Source organism: Morone saxatilis, unplaced genomic scaffold (genome assembly GCF_004916995.1).
Source record: "Morone saxatilis isolate NCDOM2014 unplaced genomic scaffold, NCSU_SB_2.0 Contig17, whole genome shotgun sequence".
NCBI classification, from domain to species: domain Eukaryota; kingdom Metazoa; phylum Chordata; class Actinopteri; family Moronidae; genus Morone; species Morone saxatilis.
The window spans coordinates 5044520-5055845 of record NW_023339729.1 but is presented as its reverse complement, the minus strand read 5'-3'; the positions used below and the strand labels follow the sequence as shown (position 1 = coordinate 5055845).

At 40.4% G+C, this 11326-nt stretch overlaps 1 protein-coding gene across 1 annotated transcript; it reads right to left on the bottom strand.

Moving 5' to 3' along the window:
• Positions 1-7972: 7972 nt before the first annotated feature.
• On the bottom strand, positions 7973-10573 carry crybb1l2 (crystallin, beta B1, like 2). Its single transcript, XM_035660548.1, has 5 exons — positions 10424-10573; positions 9859-9977; positions 8975-9107; positions 8723-8865; positions 7973-8165 (listed from the first exon to the last, which is right to left on the bottom strand). The coding sequence occupies exons 1-5, from the start codon at positions 10511-10513 to the stop codon at positions 7994-7996; spliced, it is 657 nt and encodes a 218-aa protein (XP_035516441.1). The 5' UTR covers positions 10514-10573; the 3' UTR covers positions 7973-7993.
• Positions 10574-11326: the final 753 nt, after the last annotated feature.

The window sequence follows — 11326 nt, the reverse complement described above, 5'->3', positions numbered from 1 at the left end:
CCGTGAAAAATGCAGATTTACCGTGTGTCTACTGGTTTGTGTTAATTTAACAAATTGCATGGCAATGGTCTTAAATGGTCCTACTGTATTATATGATCTTGTTGTCCTTTCTTGAAGGCCTCCTTGTGTCAAAATATAGCTTCAGTACCATCATTATGTCAAAGTTGTGCCTACATGTTGTGTACTATAATTTAATTTGTGTTTAATCAAACGCACACAGCAATATTCCAGCACAGAAAAGCTGTGCACATTGCACAAAAAGTGTAGCATGTTTGTATGAAGTGTTGTCTGATCATGTCTAAAGGCAAAAGTGTGTGAAGCTGTTCCCAACAGCCACATTCACATGCAGGGTGAAGGTGACCAGGTGGCCAATCAGATTTCAGGCCCCCCCTCTGGTCACTTCCCTGGGTCTCTCCTAGAAGGCTCTTATGGTGTTGCACTGCAGTTATACAAACCAAAAGTTTCAAAAACTTGCTCCCAGGCTTGTTATCATTTAGCCCTCATGAAGAGAACTACATGACAAGCAGACATACAGACTTTTCCAGGATTCAAATCTCAGATGATTATTGTGGGCACTAGCCATTATCTCCTATCACTCAGGATTCAGACATTCTCATTAGGATCTGTGTCAGCCACTGACACTAAGCATTCAGTCCCTCTAACGCCTCAGTGGCACCACATTCATAGGTGATAGACTGGTGAATAACTACATGAACAAACATCTATTAATGGATGGATGTATTACTTTTCCTGCAGGCTGATGCTTCTAAAGCCAGTCCTCCCTCGTCTCCCCTCCATATCCTCACCCCTAGTCATCAGTCCCCCTCTCCTCTCTCCTTGCATCCGTCTGTTCCCCTTTCATCTTTTATTTTTAACCCTCAGGCATGCCTCATACGTGACGCAGTTGGGCACGTAATACGGACACAGTAAACTGAAGAGGGAAAGGGCTGCAGACAGAGACAGTGTCTGATATGAGAAAAACAGGCAGACTCAGGGGGTCTTGTTATAGGAGGGAGAAAGATTGAGCTAGGGGAGGAGATAGGTGGTGAGGCAGACGGAGAGAGAAACAGAAATGTTATTATACATAATTTTACATATAACTCGGAGCAAAACAGGTAGCCTTCCTAAAACCTGTCACCTGTCACACAATGCCGAAATACCTGCCAGCAACATCTTTATCCCCTGCTGTGGTGTTCACCGTGTCAAAAAACTAAAAAACATAATCAGCGTTGTATTATTCCCACTTCTTCCCTCTCCCTCGCTACCCCATCTATCTTCCTGAAAGCTCAACACACCCACTCATTTGTCTGAGCAGAAAGAAGAGGAGTTACATATCAATCTTACATCACTCAACAGTCAGCCCGAGACTTTTCATAGAGGCACTGAATGAGAATCAACACTGCATGACGCACACCAACTGTCAGGTTGAAGTGTTTGTGCACTTGTGTGTGTTTGCATATGTGTGTGCGTGCAAATATGTGCAAATTAATTTGTGCATAGTTAAGTTATGTGGCTGCAGAACAGATCTAGACAGAAAGTAGATACGATACAGCACAGAGGAAAGACAAAGTTTTTCCTTCATATGGTCCGACACCTTCCCCTCTTCCTTTCAATTTATAGTAATGAGTTAATATTACTCATAATTGGACAATGAGACTAAAATTGTCAGTCCACTCCTACTCAACATACGTGTGCAAGCTGTTTCCAAATTAATATATGACAATCCCTGTACGTAACAATGGCAGCATCCTAATCACTGCCAATTATAATGATTAATAAGGATTCATGTAGGACTATATTATTCAAATATCAGGGTAAATTTAGTACTGATGACACACTCGATTGCTGGCAAAAGATCTGTGACTTTGATAGCATTACAGAGAATCATCTGCTTGATGATTTTATATTATCTGTCCGTATCTGACTAAACTCATTAAGCTTGCTGGGAAACGGTTACAGTGCAGTTGGTGGGAAGCAAGATGATGACTTCAGACTGAATATGGAGGACCAAATGTGACTAATAACTAAGAAATCAATCAAACATAAATACACAAAATGGTCAAATAAACAATTCAAACACAATTAAATCAAATGGACCAATAAATGAATAAAATGCAATGCAACAATGCAAAATAAATGTGTACATGTCATATTATGTTTCATTGTCATCTTTGGTTTTAATTTTCCCTCAGCTGAATATCTGTATTTCATTTAGCATTTGATTTTCCAAATGGGTGTGGCTTGATCAGTTGTATAGGTTTGGTCTCAGGAAAAGAATGGGGACACAGTGAGATAAAATATGATGAAATTGGTTATTCAGCTTTCCATAACATCAATCTAAATTGCTGTATTACAAATACTTTCTTTCTCTTTCTCTTCTCTCTCTCTTCTCTCTCTCTCTCTCTCTCTCTCTCTCTCTCTCTCGCACTTTCCTGACTATCTTCAGCTGTCCTATCCAATAAAGGCAAAAATAAAATATATCTAAAAGAAAAAGCTATTGTTTACCATAGAGGAGCAGGAGGAGTTCCCCCTAGGCTTCTCCCACCAATCAGAGGGTTAGGCCAGCTTGTATGTAGCCTGGGAGGAAAGCTCAAGGGCATAAAATGCTGACAAAGCAGTTGTTGCTGCTTATTGCTGTGAACACACATGATAAATACATGAGGCTTGAATGACTATAACATTTTCAACTCAGCTCAGTGCTTTACTAATGTATGCACACGAAGAGTGGTTTTCTTGACTAATTCAAACTTAAATTGTAAAACTCCCAACCATTACACCTGATTGATTTTTGAATTTGTTTTTGTTTTGTTTTGTTTTTTCTCCATTTTGTTTCTATTTCACTTTTGCTCATTTATATTTTAATGAGTCAACTTTGCTCGTCCATGAAGCAGCTCTCATGATTCAATTCCACTTGATGACAGCTTAATTATTATTTTTTCCAATATGCACCATATGAGGGTGTAATCTTGTTTAAGAAAATTAGTTTTAAGATTACAGTGAAAGATAAACTGAATGTTAGATATGAGAAATAACACATGTATGTTTTTTCTTGTTTAATTTCTTTATTTGTTTATTTATTCATTTACATTTACTGAATTACATTTTTTTTCTATTTATTTAATTATTGAAGAGGTTTGGTCCTCCATAAAGCAGCTCTCAGGAGACTCAGACAGGACTGTAGCTCCGATGATCCTTTTAAATTCCAATTAAACTACAGGCTTCCATTGTGATTCAGCTGTGCATCCTCTCCTCTACAGAGATTGAAAATCAAAGTCTTCAACCCTCTGAGCCTGGTACCTGAATAACCTCACCCCCCAGGGATGAGCAGCATAAGTTGTGGCTGTGGTGAATTACCTCCTGTCTAAGCAGCCAGGCAGCTGGATAGAGCTGCTAAATCACCAGATGGAGTGAGAAGTGTAATGCTGGAATTGGAAAGGAGAAGGTGAAGATTGGATGGACATGCATGTGTGTGTGAGGGTGTGTGTTTTTATCCCTCTCACTCGCTCTCTACCCATTATTTAGCAGTATTGTACCTAGTGGAGTCATTAAGCTCTTATAAGCTATCCCATAATGCCCTGCTGCTGAAACAGTCCCAAATCACAGAATGACATCAGAAGCAGGGCTGGAAATAAGTGTAGAGTGCCTGTATGTGTGTGTATATGTGTGTATGAGTGTGCCAGCTTGTGCTTGGGTCTACTCGCATATGAGCGTCCATATGTGTGTGTGTGTGTGTGTGTGTGTGTCAGTCTGACGTCAATACTCCTCCAATCCATATTTAACTATAGTGAGGAAGGCTCATAGCACCTTGTAGGTGTCTTATCTCAATGTATTTATAGACTGAACTAAACTGGGTGCCTGTGTGACAGGTGAAGTGTGCCTTTCCCTCTCTAGTCTGAAGGGAGGAAGAGGGCCAGGCTGAATTGAGGGAGTTTATTTCTGGAGTAGGACTACATGGGAATGTGTTCTGATTGAATTAGTTTTTTGGATTCAGAAGTATTTCAGAGAGGAGGGATGAAAAAATAATGAGGGATGCGCTGAAATGGGTGCATCATCACATATTAAAATAAACCTCTAAAACCTTTTTCCCCGGTTACAAGAGCAACTATAACAAAGTAGATTAGATTTTTTTATTTTTTTTCAAACCAACGTGACGTCATGAAGAGATGTTCCCTGTGCATCTATAATTTAACTAAACAGCACAAAAAAGAGTAAGTAGTCTAAAACACAAATCGGAAACACCAGGTGAATGCAATGAGGCCAGAAGTTATGTGTCTTTAAGTGTCATAATGTTCACATTTTTTCTAAGCTGAACGACCTCTTCCCATTGGTTTTGCTATTTCTGTTGCTCACTCCTCCCACGTCCGTGTGGTGACGACTGCCTGCTACAGCTGTATCCACTCTATCTGGGAAGTCTCCTTTTATTGTGCAATATTCATTCATGTAAGACTGAGAATTTCAATTTGTTCTCATAATTGAATGACCCACGCCTGCCAATCAATTAGCCGCCCCAGGAGAACAACACTGGAGGTGGTACCACATCTGAATCTTCATGTCCCTCGTCATGGCAGCAAGGATTCATTTAATGATACTATAATTATAGCTTTATATATATAGAAAATATTATTTTATTATTATTATTTCTGTTTGGTTTTACCTTTACTATACTTTAAATTCTACTGTACCCATAAGCCTCAGCTGCTGGAAGAAGCCAGACAGAATGAATAGCACCTATATCAAATTCAGAGGGCTTCGTCTTTGCAACTGGAACGAAAACACTGCATCAGTGTTGAATTCTTCCAGCACTGACCCAGAATCCAAAAGTAAATTGATCTAAAATGCAAAATCAATTATTAACAGGAGTCTACAAAACATAAACTCAAGCTTTAACTTGCCATTAGAGGCGCAGGCAACATCATTTTAAGTTAGTAGTTGTAGTCAACTTACCTCATATTTTTCATGTATACAGGCCTACACCTTTCACTTTTCAACCAGTAAGTCTGATTATTATCTTATATCTTATTATTTTCATATTTTTCACAGTCAATTTACTCAGGAAAGCTTAATTATCATGCTCCAGCCTGTGCAGAAGATGATCTACAGGTTTGTTTACAGAACCCTGAAAACCCCAAATATCTTCCCCCTCTCATGCTCCATTGGCTAACACTGCTCAGTTTGCCATCAAAATGTTATGACCTTATAAAAATGGAGCTGCCAGTAATTACACTTACATAATCAGGAGTTTAGTGAGGTGCTACAAGGACAAAATATTTATACAAAGATGCTTCATGCATTAGCATTAGCAGAATCGCTGTGTATGAACTTTAACCCCCTTTGCCGAGCTGACACACATTTGAAACAGTGGGAATAAACATGTTATTGTGTTGCATTAGATCATTTCTTGTTGGAGTGTGTACATCTTTGGTTGTATTTAAATAGAAAGTGTATAGATTGGTCAGCAGATTGGCGAGGGAGAAAAAAAACAAATAAAAGGACATAGTGAATCGTATTTATGCACCATGAATGATTGAATGATACTCTAATGCTGTTTAATGAAACTTGCCTCATTGTATTTGTATGGTGTAAAGCACTCTCAGCAATTTAAAAGCCCTGTTCTATAAAAGTCTAATCATCACTAACGTCACATCGTGGATACACCACACCACACAGAGAGAATGTGCAGATTACGTCGTCAATGATGTAGTTTCGTATTTTTGAATATTTGATAAGCCTTGGGGAAGAAGCAAGCACTGCATAATTGATTTTATATTATAAAAAGAAAGTCTAAACGCTAAAATGTGGTAAAGTCCATTTCTGTGCTGACGTGTGGACCACACCGAACATCAATATTCTCTTTGAGAAAGTAAATAATGCATGAAATCGTTCATCATAGAAAGACAATTTCAGAGAGAGTGCAGTGGTAGAAGAGTGCATTCTTCTTTCACACATCAATGATGTTGGTTCAAATTATTTTCCATCAGTACAAATCAAATATCAGTCACTGTGAGTGGACTGGGGATAGAAATGGCAAATTACCTCAAGGCGTGCTCTAACAATAACAAATGCAGCGAGCCGGTCGATTGAAAGTTATTTGAAGTCTGTGAAGTAAGTCAATAAAAGTGTGTGTTTGTGTCTTAGAGAGATAACAAAAAGTTTCTGACAGGAAATCAAACTCCTTTACATTTTTCTATAAAAACACAAATGAACTGAGCAATTCCAGTTTAGAGTCAGAATGACAAGACACTGAAACCATAACTGCTAATATGAGCATTGATGGATTGCTAAACCCAGCAACTGTACCTGTTATTAAAGTCCCCAGAACTGTGCCTGTTATGAAATTGGAAAGTTTCTCTGTGCTCAGTGGGGCCTATGATCATGATTTGTGACATTGCAAATAGTTTGGAAGTCAGTCCTGGTCCAGTATGCAACTTGTACAGTATGATGTAGAAACCTGAAGCCACTGAGAATGAACTTTACAGTAAAGTAGGAGACATTTTGTGTCCAGCAGGAAAACTTTAGAAATTAATGAAATTTGCTTCAAATTCTTCCTTCCTGCCAACGGCTAGGTCAAAAATCTGGGATGTGTTAGCAGCTAATGTAGCGTTGAGCTAGCTTCAAGCAGAAATGGAGCCAACAGAGGTCTGGTGAGCTCACATATTTCTAACGCCATACCCACAAATATTTTTCATTTGAACATGTAGTCTTCAGCCCCAACTGACTCCAATGACATCACTTGAGGCAATTTGTCAGACTACACACATCTACTTCATAAAAGCCTTTAAACAACATTTTTAACATATGCAGTAGTATGCCCAAACACCTATAGACAGTCTTTGATGTGTAAAATAAGTGAACATACCATTTAGCAAATTTCTTGGCCACTTGGGGGCAGCAGATACATGTCATAAACACACCAATGACATATTATCTCCTTTAAAGTTTATAATACAAACTGGTTAGCAAAAAGGTGCCTATTTAGTATTTACACATCCATAAGCTACAGAGCAACGTTATCATTCATATGGATTTGTATTTCTGGCCATCTGGGTCCTATATTGACACTTTTTTTAGCTCTGTTTTTGTTTTTTGGTCCTGGGCAGGTCATGCACAGTTGGTTAATCAGGTTTATTTTGGTGTAAATGGCGGGTGATGATTCTTTGTGGGTTTGTCACTGTGAGCAACTTTTGTAATACAAAAGACATATTGATTGTAGCAGCTTTAAGTTCAGGATCCTTTTTCAACCAAAAGCTCACATTTAGAGAACAAAATAATGTGCAGGGTGGTGGGGGCTGTTTGGATAGGTAGGAAGGGGTTATGTGTCTATGCCCAGGGGCCCATTGTTTCATAATCAGTCCATGCATTTGGGAGATATATATCACAACCATATCTGTTAAATAAGACGTCATTGAAAGTGGAACAGGGTGTGAGATACTTTATTGGGGTTTAGGGTTGATGTGACTGCAGGATCTAAGCTCAGAGAATTGACCACCACTTCCTTTGCTGTTTTCCTCTGTCTCAGTTCCCCCCACCACACAAACACACACAAATCCACACTGGTACTGCCGTCATTCAGGCTCTAATAGGCTGAGTGAGGGCTGACGTTGGTGTTATGTGGAAGAGAAGTTTGAGGGGGAGAGAGGCGGGGAGGGGAGGAGAGAGAGGAAAGTGGGGAGAAGGGAGCTGACAAACAGAGACGGTGCGAAAGGGAGAACAAAAATTGTTTATTATCAGATATTGTCTGTGTAATTATCTCCTCCTTCCCTTTGAATAACTTTTCATTGGTCGCTAGATTACAACTAAAAATAACAACCTACTGTATTCCCTTCATGCTGCACTCAAACCACTAAGAGACTTTGGGACAGAGGAGGAAATATTACACCCTCTCCCTCTTCCTCTCCTTCTTCGCCCTCCCACCCTTGCCTCCTACGCCATCTCTGTGCCCGCCCTCCAACTCCAGCTCTCCTCCGATCCCTCTCTTCCTCGCCCTCGCTGGGTTTCACTTGGAGGACATGGTGTAGCAGCCGTGTGGGTGCCACTGCATGTCACGGATGCGCCTCATGGACTGCATCTGGGGGCAGCGGGCTCCATACTCATTGAAATGCCTGTATTCGCCCTTCTCCAGCAGGTACTGGCTGCCACGGTAGCCGGGGAACTGGTAACCCACCCAGCTGGGGAGAGGGGGGGAAGAGCAGAGGGGGGAGGACATTTACATTTACATACACTAAAGTGGACATGTATTGCAAGGTTGTAGCAGTACAGAAAGTGATGGTTGGGTAGGTATGGAAACTGATTCAAGAAAAACAAGGTTGAAAGATGAGTAACAGACATAAAATGTGAAGGAAATTTGCTAGAACAACAGACGGAGACAAATCAGGGAGGACAAACATCTAATAAAGACATTGATCTGTTTGTCATGCTGTCAGGTAACAAAACCACTGTGCAGCCTGCCTCCCAGCTGTTTCTTTCAGGCAGCGAGGAGCAGTACAAATGAAGTAATCACAGCATTTCAAAAACAGCCTCTGTTGCCTGCCACACCTCTGACACAGACACTGAGCTGCTGACGTCTGTTGGCTCAATTTAGTGTACAGACATGATAGTGCTATAGTGCTATTAATCTTCTCATCTAAGTCTTGGCGAGAGAAGGAATACGTGTATTTCCCACAAACCGCAAGCAACTCTTTCATAAAAGATGAGAAAGTGCTAGTAATGTTGTCGCCATACTCACGTTCCACAGCTGACCATGATGCTGCCAACTCTGTCGGTGAAACCATAGGAGAACAGGCTGGGGACGTCATCGTCCATGATCTCCATCTTACGACCCTTGAACTCTCCGACCTCATACAGGCAGATCTTGTGCTTCTCAGGGTCCTAGAAGTTGGCGGGGAAAGCGGTTGAAATGAGAAGAAAAGCAGAGCTAACTAGGTGTATGGATACAAGCTGCCAAAGTCAGGAAAGTATTTTGTTGACGGGGGTTTACCATGCGGACGGGCCTGAAGGACAGCAGGTAGTCATTCTTCTGGCAGTTGCTCCAGGAGTCCCAGCGGGGGTACTCACCCTTCTCCAGGATGAACATCTCACCGCAGAAGTTCATCTGCTCCCAGCCCACGAAGCTGGGGAGGGGAGGAAAGGTCACGAGGACGAGAGGGAAGAGAGGTGATGAGCTTTAAGCGTGATGTACGGTTGTTGTATTGCCTTCTAAGGGAGCACTGATTTTACGCATGAAGATCAATTTAGTCATCATGAAGAGCACTACTCAGCTTCCAAAAACAAAAGTTGTACAAGCTTTCCAAAGTTTGAGAAACAACCCTGATGACGCTGTCAGTGTAAGTCAGAAAATCTCAGCCTCTGCTGCTTCGATTTTGACCATTTGTGGATGTAGGGGGACATCCAGTGATTTAGTGTTGCACAATTGCAATACAAAATCACTGGATGTCCCCTTTAGGTGCTGTATAATGGACATGCTTTGAGGAATCATTTTTCGCTGCTCTATTTGCTCTTACTTTTGAAAAAGACTTTCTCCTCATCTCCTTCTTTTTATTTTCTTCAATTATATCATTGCTCCACATCGTTAGGTGACCATTCATTCCAGTCAAAACTGTTTGTTGCTATGTTATATTACTAGTTTAGACACTGAAGTTCAATCTACTGCTGCACTCTCTGCAAATCACTCGGGATAAAAGCATTATCCAAATGCCTAAAATGTGAAGTGTGAAATGTCACATAATGGTGGGGTACAATTCTGAAATCACCTGCTCTGCGCTCAGAAGAGTGTGGGTGCTGGGTACATTATAGGCACTTGCATGTGTGTGTGGGTGGGTGGGTGTGTGCGTGCGTGCAGCTGTACATGCACAAGCTACTTACGGGCCACAGTCGACGCGCAGGGAGCGCACCCTATCCATTCCCATGTCACAGACATTCATACACTCAGCGTTGATCTCAATACAGCGGCCCTGGAAGTTCTCCTGGTCATACACACACATCTGGATATTTGTGGTAAAGGAGAGAGAAAGAGAATGGGAGTGAGAGAGGAGGTCACAGAGGTGGTTTCAAAGTCAAGGGCAACATCTGCGGAAAGTCAGAATACTATGGAAAGACTGTGGTAGAAGATTGTAAGTGGCCAAACAAGAGAGAGGCAGAGTAAAATGAAGTTGCTGTGTTGTTATGATTATCCCCTGTGACTTAACGCATACTAGCCTCACATGGTATTTTAGGGCCAGTTGTAGTTGTTGACCGCCCACTCACTGAGCTGTAACCAGCAGGTCGTGATAATAAACATCAGCTCAGAAGGTAAACTGTTACAGAGGCCAGCTGCTTCACATAGTGTGAAAAACACTGTATGATATATTTGCAGATGTGTGATCATCTGGTGTGCATACATGTGGTGTGTGTGTGTGTGTGTTTGTGTGTGTGTGTATGTGTACTGTACCTTGTAGGACATCATGCCCATCTCAGACATCTTGTTCTGAGCCGCCTTCCCATCAGTCTGGGAAGCAGACTTGGATTTCTCTCCAGACATGATGACTGAGAAGAAAAGAAAAGATGCTTTGAATCACTGTTTATCAGCTGTCTTTTACTGTCCTACTAAGGGACTGTGTGAATTATTGGGGTGAGGGGGGTAAACATTAAACAACTTTTTTAAAGCAAATCCCTCTATAGTTATATTAATATTTTCTTTGAGAACAAACTGTTACACCCTCTCCTTAATAGCTCTAATAAATAATACAACACAATATCTCAATAAAATAACAATTCAGTTAGTTGGTTATTAACTGAAACTGCATGTAGAATTTAAGATGTGCACTCCAATTTAAATAATAGATATTAAATAAATGAATAACCAAAAAATACAAATAAACCTCCCCCTTTCCCAACCCACCCTTAATATTTTTTGTACAATTCCTGACATTGAAATCAGTTCTTAACTTAATCACACAAATTACTATCTTGTTAACATTTTGCATCAAAAACCATCAACATTACCTAAGTCCTCGGTACAAAACAAAATGAAGTAAGTATTACTTACAGACGTTCATTCTTTGCAAATCACCAAAACAAACATTTTTAAATTAAACATATTAACTTTTTTTTTGTTAGCCTGAAATCTTTTTGAGGTTTGAACCTGAAATTAAAAACAGAACACTCTGGCAATTTAAGTGCTGTGTTTGTGGAACCAACCTGACTAGATTCAAGCATTATATTTAGCACAGTTTCTACTGACGTAAACAGGCCACGGTGCATTTATTGTCCACTATTATTCATTTACGCGAAACACATATCTTGAGCTCAAACTATGATAACATTTTCTTATTTTTAGGTATTACATCAGGTT

Coding starts and splice junctions, on each gene's coding strand:
- crybb1l2 (XM_035660548.1), bottom strand. CDS start 10,513: ATGTCTGGAGAGAAATCCAAGTCTGCTTCCCAGACTGATGGGAAGGCG. Junction 9,108..9,858: donor CTGCGCGTCGACTGTGGCCC/GTAAGTAGCTTG, acceptor TCCCCTCCCCAG/CTTCGTGGGCTGGGAGCAGA. Junction 8,166..8,722: donor ATCATGGTCAGCTGTGGAAC/GTGAGTATGGCG, acceptor CCCTCTCCCCAG/CTGGGTGGGTTACCAGTTCC.